Source organism: Boleophthalmus pectinirostris, unplaced genomic scaffold (genome assembly GCF_026225935.1).
Source record: "Boleophthalmus pectinirostris isolate CB_2022bp ecotype Guang Dong unplaced genomic scaffold, ASM2622593v1 HiC_scaffold_1, whole genome shotgun sequence".
Lineage (NCBI taxonomy): Eukaryota > Metazoa > Chordata > Actinopteri > Gobiiformes > Gobiidae > Boleophthalmus > Boleophthalmus pectinirostris.
The window spans coordinates 21,940,547-21,957,564 of NW_026570970.1; the positions used below are offsets into that span (position 1 = coordinate 21,940,547).

Consider the following 17,018-nt stretch of genomic DNA (forward strand, 5'->3'; position numbering starts at 1 on the left):
AAAAGGAAAAATCTAATTGCTTCATATGTTTTAAAAGCTGAGCACATTAGAATAATTTTTATTAGTGCAATGAAAACAAAAAACTTTTTGACAAAATTTGACTCAATTAAGATAAGATACATAGAAAATGCTATAGTGATGACTTAAGATTGTAAGGGAAAGCTGGTGGCCCCCCATGGCTAGTACTTTGCCTGTTTGCTTGTTAATTAAAAGCACCAGAGGGGACAGACAGGAAGTGTTGTCTGCAGCTGGCCAAACATGAAGACGAGTCAGGCTCAGTCACGTCCCGGTTTCCTTGTACGATTTAATTGTTTTCTACAGGAAGTGAATGTCATCCTCCTGGTGGCTCTTGCCTTGTAATTTACTCGACTGGTACTATTTCAAACACTCAGTGGTTCCAAACTGGGCTACGACTGTCCAAAGGGCTAATCGATGTAAGCTGTTCTATTTTCAGGGCAGTTATTAAGGGTGGTTTGTGAGTTAATATGAGATATAAGTTTATGGTCTTATGAGCATTCAAGGTTACTAGCTATGAATTTCATTTTCATTTTTTTTCCCCTGAAACTTTTTAATAACGAGCAGAGGCAGAAATTGGCTCTGCATTTTGTCTGTAATTTTTGTCAGTATCTGCGAACATGATTTTTTTTTTTGCCACAGTGTGCTTTTTAAATTCAAGTTGCCTAGAAACTGGATTTTAGGTTTGTCTCATGTCATGTCAAGGAAATCTTGTCTTTTTTTATACTTAATATACTTCTATACTTTTCTAATTGCTATGCTCTACACTATACTGTTTATTACATACTTGCAGGAGGAGATTGGCTGGAGAAAGGAGGCCTATCATCTGCTGGTATTTGCCACAGATGATGTTCCTCATCTGGCTCTGGACGGCAGACTTGGCGGACTGGTCCAGCCTCACGATGGACAGTGTCACCTCAATGAGAAAAATGAGTACAGCGCCTCAACCCAGATGGTACTAATCTATTATTTTCACTTAAGTCTGATGTTTCCTTCCTCCTATCAGTGCCTTATGGATTCACCCCCTGAATGACCCAGATCTTAATGTTAACAAAAATGCAATGAACTTTAAAGTGCATTTCATCCTTATCTCCTTCTATCAATATTGTATAAGCAACTAAAAACATATTTTTCAAGTTTTCAACTAGACTTTTACTGCACATATAAATCTGTTCATCTAGAGGCAGTAGAGTTTAGTTTCATTCTTTCATTAGATACACCACAAAGAAGCCCTTTCATTGCCATAATTACTTGAAACTTATCTCTAGCAGAAATACAGTACACTGAAGCAAATTTCATGTGAATAGAATTGTGCCATTCTTGATATGATGGTCTTTCTTTGTCACAGCACAATATAACTGACTATATTTTGTCAGTTGTTTATTTGCTTTATCCATCAGCTTGTCTTTTCTTTGCAAGTCCTCTGTAAATGTTTTTACAGTTGTGCTATTGCCACTAAAACTAAATAAAGGCAATGTCTTCTAGAGCAGGCTCCAACTGATTTCAAAGGGCTCACAGGGCAATGTAAACATAACATTGGGTCACTCGAGTGTTAGCACTTTAAACACAACTAAAGCCATTTGTGCTTTCTTCACAGGACTACCCTTCTCTGGCACTCCTAGGAGAGAAACTGGCTGAAAATAACATCTTTTTAATCTTTGCAGTCACTAAACGACTATATGTCATTTATAAGGTATTATAATGAATCAGCTTTTGCAATAATCATGCAAATAACTGAAAGTTATATATTTATATGTTGCCCTTTTACAGAATTTCACTGCTCTAATACCTGGCACAACTGTGGAAATCTTGGATCAGGACTCCAAGAATGTCATACAACTCATCGTCAATGCGTATAATGTAAGTCCAAAATCTGATGTGGCATTTCCTGTTTGTGTGGGAGAGTAACGGTGACAGCAGTGTTTCACTCCTGCTTTTAAAGACCCTCCAGCTGGTTTTGTCATTTAGCTGTTAAGCACATGTCAGTAAGTAACAGGACCAAAGGTGTACAAGGGCAAGAGACTGTACTTTCTTTGATATTCTCAATATGTGAAATTATACTTTTATATTATATAGTCTACAGTCATAGTCTACTGTATATGCACAACACTGGACAAAACGGAAAGAACAGAGTAGGAAAAGAGAAAATGGTTACAGTTTCTGGTGAGTTCTTGTAATATTTTTGTATTACCATAAGTTCTCCATGCAGGCTGCTCCGTGCAGGCGTTCTTCTTTTTTCTTTTTGCCTAGTATGAAAGTGGTGTGTGCTGGGTGTGCTGAGTGTTGGTGCTGGTCAGAGGAGCCGATTGGCAGCTGCACTTCCATCAGTCTGTCCCAGGGCAGCTGTGGCTACAATAGTAATTTGCCACCATGGACTATGGAGTGAATGAATAATGATCTGTAAAAGTGTCTTTGTGACACATGTCTGTGAAAAGCGCTGTATAAATAAAAACTTAATTAATTTCTTACTTTAGTGCACAGAGGCGTGTATGTGTCCACCAATACCCCTAGAAATTAACAATGAGCCTGGCTTGGTTATCGATGTATGTCATGGGATGTTTTTCGATGGGCAACAGCCAGCACTTTCACCATTGGTAGAGGTACGCTGTACAAGAATGACTTTGCATTGGCAGAAAATGGCATTACAAACAGCTCTGGAATTCAAATCTACACGACCTGCGTTGGTGCCGAGAGTTTGCGGTTGTGGTCGGATTTACTTTCAAAATGTGCCAAACCAGCCGATGCATTCCCCATGTTTCACTCTTTTCCGCTCTCTGCTTAAACCAAGACATGGAGAGCTGAGGTGGTTTCTGTATAAATTTTATTGTGGGAAACAGTAAGTTATGTAGCTGTGCATTCCGAAGTTGTCAAAAAAGTAGATGGCCAGATAATCATTACTAAAAGTTCTAATCACTTGTAACTTCTGCAATTTTAACAGTTTTATAGCCACTTAATTTGTTCTCCATGATGCTGTCAAACTTGGCTTTGCCTCACTGAATCTTTCTACCTGATGTCTTCCTCAGAATATCCGGTCGAAAGTGGAGCTGTCGGTTTGGGACCACCCTGAGGACTTGAGCCTCTCCTTCACTGCCACCTGTCAAGACGGGAAGCCTCTGCCGGGCCTCAGGAAGTGTGCTGACCTCAAGATAGGAGACACTGTAAGTAGAATGTTTACTACTGCGACTGCATTTGTAGATTTATGGTTTATTTTCAAATTATAGAAATAAAGGTAAATGCACAAATCTAATCATTTCTATCAGTGACTAGGCCAAATCCCTTACTGTGTTACAACAAAAATTTACATTTTAACAATACTCGCCCTCTATCTGCCCTATAATATTAACTGGTATCTAAAACTCAGTAATAATCATAGAATACTGGGGGAAAACAACAATTATGGTTATGAAGTTATTGTGGAATCACGTATTAAAGTTAACTATTGAGGCTGTTTTATTGCTATTGACTATTGCTTTAGTGTCAACTTGTGGCAGCAAACAGGTTGACCTTTGGAGTCTGAGTAATTTCTTCATAAATTGGATCAGGAAATGAGGGTGGAGAACTCTGTGAGAAGCCTGTGTTTTTGACCTGAAATGAAAAATACACTTTGTGTTCATTTTTAAGTGTGCAGTTTGAGTCTTATTGAACAGATTCTGTGCCATTTTCTTCCAAAATTCAGGTCAGTGCCTAGTCTTGTTACTGTTTGGCCACCATAGATTACTGAGAAAGCACAAAGTAATGGTATTTAATTGAATTTTGAACATTCTTGTGTTGTTTGTCATTCTGTATTAATGATTAATTCTGCAGTAGATACCAAGCAGAGATATTAACATTCCCGGTATTGTTTCAGATATATTTGAAAAACTGAAAAAAGGGGGAAAAAATGCTGTTCACTTGATCATTTATTGATTAAATCTAGGTTTGCTTTTATTGCTTTTTGAATGTCATTTCCAGACTTTTTTAATGGCTTGTATGGGGTAGCCAAAAAAACAAACCTGTTAATCCCAATGGATATCCAGCCTACACCTCCTGCTGCTCTGCTCTTCCTCTCGCTCCCCTGCTTTTGTCATGGGAACTAGTTAGACCGAGGCTGAAGGTGAATAGCTGTGGTGAATGTGGGGACTGAAAAGGCCTGGGTGATGGGCCGCTCATGTCCATTCTTCACTGTGGAGTAGACTGTTTGTTTCCAGGCTGCCCCTCTCTGTGCTGACGACATGTGCTCCAGGTGTCACTCCTGCAGCATGCCAATGACCTCACACACAACAGTGAGCAAGAAGGGCCTGTGAAACTGTGTGGCTTGGAAGAAATGGCCTTAAGGGGGGCTAGTTACACCATGGCATGTATTTGTGCTGGCCGCCTCAGCATAGGGCAAAGGAAATGCATAGTTAATGAAAAGTACCATGCAAATGAATAGGACAGCATTAGCAGTAACATACCATGGGTGAGTTTTGTTCAAACAAATTAGAGCTATTTGAATAGAAGTGCATGCAGTCCTAATTAATTGGATCATATAGTATAAAAATAAAATAAATTAAAAATAATTATTAAGTTTTAAATGCATTAATGTAAGATATTATATACTGTTGGATTGTGATGGAAATTTATTTTGTAGAATGATTCCTCTCCATCTGTCTTTCTGTAAATGAATGTGATTTCTATCTGAGACCAGAAACACTAACAACACACAACAACTAACCGCTAACAGTTTTAACAAAATGTTTCTTTTGGGAAATTACAATTTGACCAAAGCATTCTCTTATAGTAGAAGACAACTAAGCCAACATAGATGTCTGTTCAGAACAAAACTGACACATAAAAATGTGTCACATTTTTTCACCAACAGGATCCTCATCCTGAATTGGGAGTGACCGACCCCTTTACATTCCTTGTGTTTCTTCCTGTCTCAGATTGACCCCACAGAGCCTTCTTAAAGCCACATGACTGCAGCAGCCGACTCCTCGTGCCTCACATTTACAGTTGATGACTTAACAAGAGGCACAATTTAATTAAGTTTCCCGCGTAAAGAAACAAGGGCTCGTCCAGAAGCTCATGACATTGTAATATCCGGATTCAGAGCTCTCAATTATTAAGTCCAGTGACCTCAAGTATCTCTCTGATTTGCGTTGTTGGTGCATTTTAATTTTAGATGCCGTATCACAGTATTGCCTCTCATTACTTGCACTTGACGCCTACAATACCATAACTGCTCTTTTACAGTGAAGATGGCTTCAGATCACAGTGGATAAACTTTATATTTTTACTTTTCACTTCTCAACTAAATGTCACCTAACCAAATCTAAGAGGAGCTTTCATGTTATAATGTTTAATGTTAAAGTTGCCAAAGTTGGGCAGAAATTGACTTCCTGTCCTGGCATTCAAATGTGTGGCTAGCCTGTCGCTGTCCCACTTTCTAAGGAAAAGACATTCATTTGCTCACTTCTTTTTGGCAAATAATATAAGGAAAATAATAAAGGTCAAGTGTAGCTCAGCAGGTCTATGAGTTCATGATGTTGCAATGAAAATATATTCAGATACAATGGGTCCAGTTGACAGCAGTTTCAAATTAAACAGGACGTGATATCCCATCCATCTATTTCAAAGTGCTTTTGTCTTTTGTAGGTGTCGTTTAATGTGAGCGTAGAGGCGAGAAGTTGTCCTCCTCGAGGGACAGACCAGACGTTCACCATCAAACCAGTGGGATTTAAAGACCGCCTGGAGGTGACTGTGGACTATCAGTGTGACTGCAGGTGCACCCAGAGGGCTCAGGCCAACAGCAGCATGTGCAGCTCTGTCGGTAAGGCTTGTGCTTTATCGCAAGAAGTACAGAACTTATTTAAATAACTTTATGTTTGTCAAATAAGCTACTGTCCTGGCCCAATTGTGTTTGTGTTTTTCTTCATAATCCATGGATATTGCTCTTATTTCCCAAAGAAAGATAAAACTATAAAACTTGTATCCAGGTCTTGTAGCATATTTCCTATACTGTGAAATTACCATACATCAACAAACTGACCAACATGAGATATAATAAGTCATTCCTCTGTGTAGGCACGTACACCTGTGGGACATGTAGGTGTGAGTCGGGGGTATCTGGGTGCCCGCTGTGAATGCCAGGAGGGCGAGGCGGGCAGCATGTATCTGAGTGCATGCCGAGAGGCTGAGGGCAAACAGATCTGCGGGAGAGGGGAGTGCAGCTGTAATCAGTGCCTCTGCTACGAGTCGGAGTTTGGAAAAATCTACGGCCGTTTCTGTGAATGTGACGACTTCTCCTGCGCCAGACACAAAGGCATCCTCTGCTCTGGTAGGCACAGTACTTTCTTGGCTCCTGAAGTTTACAATATTGTTCTACACCCATTAATGCATGTGATACACAGGGCAGCATGCTCAATCTAGCCTGTTGGGCGGTATTCACATACAAAGCACATTTTCATTTAGTATTAAGTTCATACCTGTGCAGGGTGTGTCTTTGAATTCTCCAACTCTGAATCACAAGCACTTTCTTCAGAAGATTCAAAGACAAAAACCTGCAGGCCCTTGGTCTGTATCCTGCCAGTGCAGCTGCCTGAGAACTTAGTCTCGTTTTTACATTTACAATGGCCTGGTTTTGAGTGTAGTGGTGCTTATTTGGTTTTGTAAAATACTTAATGACTGGACTGCTTTATTGTTAAAATTTTGACTAATTCTGAGTTAGACTTGTACAAGCTCGGTATCTGTGTGTTTAGGCAAAAAATATCTTCCTGCCTCCACATAACCATGTGCTAATGTTATATTACATGACCGTGTTTAGTCTCACTTAGGGGAAAGTGTGACTTACTGTATATAAAGGTACATGCTATATACAAGTCAGTTCAAATAGGCCATGGTTGTTCACAGAACATTGGGTCCAGAAATGAGTTCTGGTTCGGGCCTCGGGGCTGGAGGGGGAGGCCCTCTGGCTCATCCCCAAACCAGCGTCTGTTCCAGAGCAGTGACAGAGAGAGCTTTGTGACAGTGAGGCCAGCTTTGGCGCGATCTGCAAATACAATACCCGCCTCTATTTATCTGTGCTCTGGAGGAGGAGACACAAGCCTTTGGTTTATGAGGCACACACTGGATTTGCACATACAGAAAAGCTGTTTGTTTGTGTCAATCATCCATAAGTCATTAAATTTTAACAGTCCACTACTTTTTACTTTTGGTGCCCTGTCCCCTCTGCTCTATAGAACACCAGCATCTGAGGTCGTAATTTCTAATGATACCAAACAGTACGCCTCTAACGCACTCCCACTCTTCGTGTTAATTATAATGGAGAATCCAGAGAATGTTGTAAAGTATTTGATGCACTGAAGATGTAGGCTGGTGCACCTCTGCCAAATGTTTTAGTGTACAAGACAAGTAGAAGGCATGAGGGGTGCAGCTTTATGTCTGGTGTGTGTTACTGTGCAAACCTATGATAACTAGAAAATGATCTTCCACTTCATTCTGCACTGCACAGTAATTTGATCTGTGAATATTTGAAATTTGTTTTTGCCAAGCTAAAACTGTTTTGTAACCATTTGAGAATGACTTGTGTTTGAATTGTGTGTTGTGTAAAGACATCATAGACTGTATAAAAGATAAAATATATTCTGTCTATGGAAGACATAGGTTTGTAACTTTTTGGAGGGTTGCCACAGTTGCTAGCGTACCAAAAAGTCAGTGAAATCTTGTTTGTTAGCATATGACTTTTATTTTGCAGGTGTTTACTTATACTTGCTCTAAATGAAACTCACACTGAGCACAGACTGTCTCTGATTGTTATGGTAATCTTATCCTACTATCTGTGAAGGTCAATCTCTGTCTCTCTGTGTACAGCTTTAGACAATTGCACTATCCCCAAGGTGAAATGAACAAGTCTGCACTGCAAAGACACAATGTATCAGTGTGTGACCCCATTTTGTGCTTCTTGGTTATGTTAATTATTTTATACATTATTCCTTTTACATTTGCCTTAGAAAAACTTTCCCTGTGTCTCTGTGCTGTGTCTGTTTTTGACATGAGTTTACTTCCTGGTTCTCCTGCCCCCCTGACCCACATCTCCAGTGCTGACGTGCTGCTCCTTTTAAATAATGATCTAACCGCTAGACTGGCCTCAGTTGCCAGAAATAGCATCGTTTTATTTCCAGCGTTGCTCAAACCTTTTTTAACTTCATAAACAAGAACATGTGTGCCAACATCTGCACACAATAAACTAGAATGCACATGTGTGTTCATACGTAGATGAATATGAAAATGGCTGCATACTTTTTAAGGGTTAAGAAGGATTTGGTGAACAGTGGGGAAAAACAACATGTATATTTATAAATATATAAATATATATATATATATATATTAAAAAAAAAATAAAATATATATATATATATATATAATATATATATTATATATATTATATATATATATATAATATATAAAATGTATTTTTTTAACCTGGGAATAATGTGTAATGATTTGCAGTATAGTAGTTGTGACTGCAGTCATGCCAGTAGCAGTATGTACTATGTTGGGATAATCCCAGTTGTGGTGATAGCACAGCAGTGTTATTCGTTTGGTAGTATGATTATTTGAAGTTAATGAAAAGGAAGACTTTAATCTAAGTAGTAGCTGGCATTTATGTTAACTCCTCTGCCATTTATCATGCAGAAGAGACATTTTGCAGTGCTTTTGTTGTCTTTCTTTGCTGAGGTCTGTTTGAGTCTCTTTCTGTGGTTCCGATTACATTTTATGTGCTACTTCAACACGCTCCAATTTGTATTCCTGGTTTTACTAAGGCCTGTCTGACAGCCACCCACTACTACAGTACTTTCAGTAGTACAGATTATTATAAGTAAAGTAGGCCTTCCTAGCCCTACCTGAAGTGCACCTGCCCTGGGAATACTGTGTAGAACAAACAGTGGACGACTCCTCCCTCAGTTCAGTACTCTGGGACGTGACTGAACTTGACCAAACAAAGATCTGGGCTCACTGTAGTTGAATACTGCCTGTCCACACCTACATATGTTTGCCTGCTCTTTTAATGTCTTCAGAAACTGCTGGCTTGGAAATTTCCAGCTTTCCACAAATTACATTTACATCTTTAGCAAACTATTAAAAAGACATAAACTGGATAAAATGTAAGCACAAAGATTCATTTGTAATATGAAGGCAGTAACACATCTCAAAAAATGCCTAGGGCAAGTCCAAAAAGGATTTTGCAAAAACATATGATTTATTACCAACTAAGGCTGCTACTACCGTTTTAGCAATGACCATAATACCAATTTTGCTAATTGATTTATATAGATATTGTTTGTTTTTTCATGTAATCAACTAATCACTGGCCTGTGTGAATTTGATTTGCATATGTTTTCTTTCAAGATTCTTAAAACCTCTTCTCCCAGCACATGTTTTTTTTTTTTTTGTTTTTTTAAATTAAAGCTGACTTTCGGTAGCAAATAGTGAACGATTATGCACTGGAAGTAAATACATAGAGTTCAGGTACTTTTCTTGAACTCGTGGATAATCATATACTCGTCATCACCAGTTTTTAACTTTATGACACACTGGTTTTGTTGTATGTCCACAATACATGGGAAATTTCAAAAGATTCATTTGATATACATCTATACACATGCAGCCACAAAAGAAGAAACTACAAATTATTGATATTTCACATTTTCTTGACTGGTATTCTACTTAAAAACCTCTATTCGATCTGATGACAATACAGACTTCCTGTTTTAATTTGGCTTCAATATCATACCTCTAAACAAGTCTGAGAAATGTGCAGAGTTGCAGTTTGATTTCTTGGCGCAGCTGTTTCAGGGTTTGACAGTAAAGCCCGGTAGACAGGCTTACGACCCATGAGCCGCTCTCTCTCTCTGCGCTGTGAGCCCCCAGAGGCTGTTTGTTCAGCCCCTAGATTCAGATGTGTGGAGGCGCACAGCTGACTGTAATTGTATCAGTGGGACCAGGGACAACACATCCCAGCTGTGTAGAAGCTGTGGCATCTGCAAGGAGCCCAAGCACGAAGCTAATAATCCAAATAAACAATAGACCTCTGAACTCGCAAAGGATTGAGTTTCAAAACATTCTTGTATTCAGGAGTATTTAGGGTCTCCATTAGCGACGGGAAATGTTTTTATTGCCTTTTCTTTTTTTTTCTTTTTTTTTTCTTTTTTTTTGACAGATTTCAATAGTAAAAACATTATTTCCGACCATTTGCATGTAAGTTCTTGAGGACATTTAAGGCCAATGTGTCCACATGTGAACCATCTGAGATATTAACATTTATGATCTTTTAAAGTTTTAGTAGTGTGATGTGTCTTGTTTGAAAACCTAGAGAATTTGAGGTAAAATACTGGCCTTTTGTTTTTATTACATTTAATCTTTTGTCTCTTTTTTTTTTTTGTATAGGGCTGCATGACTTTGGAAAAATATCCAGCTTTGATTTTTTTTTTTTTTTTTTTTTTTTGACAAGCATTGCCATTGTGATTAGATTTGCGATTTATTCATTGACATAATTTGCACATTGCACACTGTAAATAACTCCATGAGAGTTAGTATTTGAGAGAAGACTGAAATATGAACTGCTAAACTCATATGCAAATCCCATGCATTTTAGAACATTTGTAAAGCTCAATTACAATGTTGATAGATTAATTTATTTATACAGAACAGATGTAATAATTTGTTACTTGTTACTATTTACTTGTTAATTGCTACCATTCTTTTCAAATACGTTGTGTATAGTGTGTCTGTTGTCTGCCATAAGCAAAACAACTCTTGAAAGCAGTGTTGTGTGTTTAACCCTTTCTGCCTGTAAATATACTTTTCATCATGAGGTGTGTAAATCCCAATCCCAATATTTGGAGAACATGCACAGATGCTTACTCTGCAATAACAGGTTGTGTTGAGGTTTGGAAATGCCCTTTTAGAGGTGATCATTTTTCTACATCTTCCATTCATTTTCAGAGTTTTGTCATTTTTTTTCTAAACATGACTAACGCCTATGGATGTCAAGGCATCTTATGACGTAGGAACAGACGAGAATCTTAGAGTAAATAGTATTTTCATGACCGCTAATGACTGTTGTCTGTCAGGTATGTAATGTTGTGCCACTGCCTGTAATTGGCTTCAAAGCTATTGTCCTGTGTGTTGTGCTACAGAGGCTTGTTTAATGGACTTATTTTTTATTTTGACTTACTATCACATTGTCTAAAACTAAATTTCTCTTTAATTGCAATCTACTCTCTGGGCTCAGTGTCAGGCAGCTTGGCTCAACTACAAGAACAAACATGTTGTTACTTGAGCTTTTTAAATGGCCACATTTTTTGGATGTTTTTGCATGATAGAACCATTTTCACATAAAACTTTTACTACAGTGAAGAAGATATGGTTTTCAAACGGCTGCTCTTAGATCAGAAGAAAACTAACCATTCTCCTTAAAGGTGCACTGTGTAACTTGTTTGGTAGAGAGTCCGTCACCTGCTTGTCTCCATGGAGATGTGGCTACAATGTTCCACAGTATGGCCATAAACTTAAGAATCTCCATGGAGACTTGCAAGCCCAAATTATAGGTTAGATTTGTGGGAAGGCAACCCCACTCACAGTAAGAATGGATGTTTTTTTAAGATTTTTTGAGCAATAAATAACACCTGTAGTTGAATAAATGCAAGACAGATTGGTTTAAACTGTTCATAGTATGGTATTAAACTAAAACATTAACATCTCCATGGAGACACTAGATTGTTGACCCTCTCCAGAAAAGTTACGCAGTGCACCTTTAATATAAAAAGGGCTAAAACCCACTCAGAAACCCCAATCTCTACATTCAAACACATGCTTTCATGCTCTCCTCATACAGTTTGCCTTAGCCTACATTTTAAGCTCGAGACCTACTGTAGACTGTAGAGCCTCGTCAGCATTTCGTCTGCTCGCTCACTGCATATTTACAGAAGCTGATGTCCCCCTAGAGTTTTGACAAGGCATATACTTAGAGGGTTTCCACTCTGCTGCTCCTGTCTGAAAACATCACAGTGTAACACCACAGAGAAGACGGGCCACTCTAAATCCACAAACAGTGTACACAGAAATACTATTGGACACATTTCTAGATTACACACCGTATGGGCTATATATAGCAATAATGTTGCCCTGGGAGATGCTTCATTTTTAATCTTGTGAGAACATTTTCTTTTTAACTTCTGGGTCACCACCACTGTGTAATTACTGCATGGTGATATTGTTGTGCTGTTGAGAAGTTTCTGAACTAAAATAGATAAGACAAGCAGTTTGACATACCACCATACAGTATAAAATACACGTTATATATAAACCAAATGCTACCAGTTGGTTAGTAATGACTGTTTTCATATCACAACAATACAACTTAAATATACTCCCACTCATCCTGAAATGAGCAAAAATATTTGTGTAAACAATGACTAAACCACATTTAAGTCATGACTCAACCGTGTATTATCAAATGAAAGATTGTAGTTATTCATTTGGGGTCACGTTTGATTTAGGTCCTGGAGTTTCCCACGTTTTGACTAGTGGATTTGAGTTGGTCTGTGACGTGGACAATTAAAAGCTGCGGTTTGTGATTTAAAAAAAAACCTAAAGTTTCTATAAGAACCCTGGCATAAATAATCGACAAATTGTGTGTTGATCTATCTTGTCATTAATAATTTTCAGTTTTCATTTTGTTTGCATCAAAAAAATGAACAGCCAGATAGGGATGTCATTATATAAAATTTTAGCGTTATATTATTGGAAAAGGAAATATTTTATAATTATTCACAATAATTGATGATACTGTGAACAAACAACAATGAAATTCTTGATTTATCTTTTTTTGTCTTTTTCTGTTAGATAACCATTCCTGTAGTATGTCACTAAGTTTATGAAAACTAACTTTCTGACAAATGACAAGGTTAAGTTGTAGTTATATTGTTGTTTCCTCAACTAAAAACATACCTGGAGTTGTGTTTTTTTTCCATTCACACGTTTAACACATAGAATCTTTTGGATAATTTCAATGGAATTGGCTCTTGAAGAATTAGAATCTTTACTGAGTAAAAGGTAAAACTTGTTGTTAACTTGAAAACAATGACTACATGATGTAGACAGATTAATTGTAAAAGCTCACTGAAACATGCTTGGATGAAACAAAACACAACTCAACTCCAAGTATGTTTTTGAAGAGATGTCATTATAACATTGCTTAAAGCTCATAATAGTACATTTTCTGTAACAGAGTATCTTTTAATGTGACATAAATGGTCACATACAAAGCCTTTGCTGTTATATTGTGACTTGAATAATCAACAAACAAACAAAATGTGTTTGTTTGTTTCTTGGTTGGAATAGCTACGTGCCATTGTTTGGGTTAATATGAACTTCCAAATCCAGTCTAGTCTAGTATATTATGAGTTCTGCTCTCCCTTTAATGCTAGTATTAAGGGATTGTCTGGCTCTCATAAAATCTCCATAATGTTGCCATGGTTCATCTGATTGGATGTTGTGGTTCATTTTAAATGTTCACCTGGCATAGCATAGCAAATGGAGCTATATTTAGGATTTCTCACCGGAAATTGCCAGGTCGAGGAAATGCCTTTTTACTGTTCCCCAGAGACGTACTTGTAACTTGGTGTGAAGATCCTGAAAACGGGGTGTACCACAAATGTTTGAACTATTCAGTGAAACGTCTCATCAGCTGAGTGCAAAAAATCAGGCTGCAGACTGCAACTGGAGATGTCGAAGGTTAAAGTGCATATTTTCTTTTCCAAATGTCCACGAACGCACCACATCCGGTGGGACACAGACAGCTCTTTGACCACAGCAGGAAGTGGCTCCCTCCTTCAGTCAACATAGGGAAAAGGGCGGGTTTTTTCTGAGTGTTCCTGAATGCAGCATCATAACATACTGTGCATTTTAATGGAGGTCACTGAGTTCTGGGGATTTCTACACAGAGATAAACTACACTTGCTGGCTGCATTTGTGTCTTTAAGGCAGTTTTTATGAAACTGTTTCCATGGTGATCTCTTGGAGACCCGCTAAAATAAACCTTTTTGGCCTTCCTGTCATAACATATTCAAGAAGACAGATAATCAAAATATACTTTCGCAAAAAAAATGCAGCTGATGGTAAAAGGGAAGAGTATTCAATGCTCATTCTCGTCTATAAGATTTTTTTTGGGAGAGTGAAAATAGTTTTTTCCTTTTTAAACCTTTTTTTCATTTTTCATTTTAGATTTTATTGTGACAAATGCATATTACCTCATGCACTTCAATTTTCATTTACTGTCTAGACTAGAAGAGGAAAGTTTATTCACATTGACCCACTTATGGATACTGAAATACTGATCTAGGGTGTGCATGACTTTTTTCCTGTTTTTTGGTTTCTGTGACGATTATGCCACAGACAATCAGTATATTTACATTGATTTATATCATTAAAAATGTAATTTGTCAGTGCCAGTTTATTTTTTACATAAATAGAAAAATGTTTTGAACCACCTGACTCGGTTTGTTGTGATATTGCGTGGTTTACATCTGTCTCATATTTCAGACTCATGGGCAGGGAATGATCTCACAACAGCCTACAGATGTCAGCAATAATAATAGTCTCCAGGAACATTTAGTTTATTCCCAAATGTCCCCTCATTGAAGACGTTGCATTAGCTGAAACTGTTTGTTTAAAATCTCTTTCTGCTCGCACTTTACACTTTGAAAAATAACATGTGAAATCTGGGTCTAAAAATAACCCACACCCTAATTTCCTCTATATTCAATGTAAATATTTGCTTAAGAACAACTTGTGCAGAGGGTTCAGTTCTCTTCAGACAGAAACATTATAGCTCAGGGCTGTGCTTTATTTGGCACTGGGATGATTTAGTGCCATATATTCCTTATAATAACCTTATTGCTTTAAACTTTCATATGCTGAAGGTAGTAAATATTTCATGTGGCATGGGTACATACAGGTGGTGAAAATTATAGGATATGAATTGTTCAGTACTGAGATTTCAGAAGTCAGAACTTTTGTTTGGATCTTAAACTAAAAGTCTTTGTTATGAAAGTACAAAGGCCTTTTGTATCTTTAATGGTTTGAGTCTCCTTAAAGATGACCTATGTAACTTTACTGTTGGAAGGTCACTACTACCTTTTCTACGTGGAGATGTTATTGTGTAGAATATTTTATTATCGCATTAATCAGTAACATTAAACTTATTTATCTTGTAGTTATTTAATTACATGGGTTTTTGTTTCTTCTTACCGTGAATGTGGTCACCTCTCCACAGATCTGACTTGTAATTTAGCCTTGTGGCATTGCCTACTTGTCTCCAGATTAGCTTAATGACATACTGTGGAACATTCCAGGGAAACCAATAACATCTCTGTAGAGACAGACGCTCCTTGCAGACCCTACACTAGAAAAGTTACAGAATGCAACTTTGTTTTATTTAAAAAAAAATTCTAGATGAAAGCTTGTCTGAAGGTGAAGCCTGAAAGAAACCAGGACCTTTTGAAGGTGCCATTGTCCCCCATGACTCAGCTTAAGTCTTACAATGACTGGCACGTTTGTACAGTGCCAGTGGGAACAATAGCATAGCACACCAATGAGGACAGAGCACACACTTCTATAGGTGTGTTTTAAGGCACAGTGTGGCCCGGATATTGGCTCACAAAGTGTTGAATAACTGTGATTTCGTGTGAGTGGATTCAGCTTGTCTCATAAGTAGTGATTTGTGGTTAGCTGCTCGCTGTCAGTGTGAGATATACAGAGAAAAAAATTTCTTTTTTGAGATGTTTTCACAAAAGTGTAATTACCTCAGGCCATAGATATGAGACAGGGTATTGAGGTCATGATAAATGAGGAACTATGAATACTGTCTCTGTAAAAGTCTAACCTCTCAACCAAAAATAGAAATATTGCAAAGTCAGCAATTCATCACAGATTTGACTGAAAACAAGTTACAGCATTGAGTTGTAAAGCAAAAACAAAATAAAATAGCAATTTATTAAAACAGCAGTTTTTAATAAAGTAAAAAGAAGTTGAACTGAAATTTGATCTACAGTTATTAAATGTGCCTTTATTATGGCAGAATCGGGCCAATGCTAGCATTGATAACAAAAGTTTTAAATTCTTATCCATTCTACTGCTGATAAAAATCCTTTACTCTGGAAATACATTCATCTCCGCTCTGGTTTCAGAATTTTAACTATTGCTAGATGCTGCAGAAGTACAGTGAACGAGCTCTGGTAATGTTATATTATTACCTGTAATGTAAATGTTTTCTTGATCTTTACCCTGGTGATAAAAAAAAATTGTAATTGTGATTTTCATTATTTATATTTATTCTGTATTGATATTTATTTACTTTACCTTTGTTTTGCAGACTTGAATAATATTCCCAAAACATTAAATTAGCTTTAGTTGCCCTTCTTTTTATTCCACAAATCCTGCAGTAACTAAGCTCTCCCAGTTTCCTTCCAGTCTGTGCCCAGAAACACTTCCTGTCATTTCAGAGCATGTCTCCACAGCGCTGGCACCATGAGTCAGCCTCACATGTCCACACACAGCACCCAGCTTTGACCAGTTGAAATTTTCCTCTGCAACTTGGAAAATGGAAAATTTTTCGTGTTTATGCGAAATTAGAAAGATCTGTGTGCCATGTCTGTCATACTGGACAACATGTTGCACAATGCTAAATACTGATGGGATTTTAGACTCATTTATGGGATCCGAATCAGTTTTGATTAGTTAATTTCAAAGAGCCGTTCAAAAGACTGCTTCTTTTAATATTTATTTATATGGCAGAAACCAATGTGAGAACTCAGTGAGTTTATCTATAAACTAATCACAGAGAGAAATGACCAAGACTTAGATCAGTTTAAATTGGTTCAAACTGAGAGTGGGAGTGTGTTTACCCTTTGAAATGATACATGATTTAAACAAAACATTGCACTACAATAATAATAATTTAAAAACTAATTATGATGCCT

At 37.5% G+C, this 17,018-nt stretch overlaps 1 protein-coding gene across 1 annotated transcript in view; it reads left to right on the forward strand.

Annotated features, from left to right (window-relative positions):
- Nucleotides 1-17,018, forward strand: part of itgb5 (integrin, beta 5) — a 29,034-nt gene that overhangs the window by 2,536 nt on the left and 9,480 nt on the right. Inside the window, 7 exon segments of the mRNA XM_020936245.2 lie at nucleotides 809-970; nucleotides 1,613-1,708; nucleotides 1,786-1,875; nucleotides 3,039-3,173; nucleotides 5,632-5,806; nucleotides 6,061-6,089; nucleotides 6,091-6,313. Coding sequence (XP_020791904.2) covers nucleotides 809-970; nucleotides 1,613-1,708; nucleotides 1,786-1,875; nucleotides 3,039-3,173; nucleotides 5,632-5,806; nucleotides 6,061-6,089; nucleotides 6,091-6,313 — 910 coding nt within the window.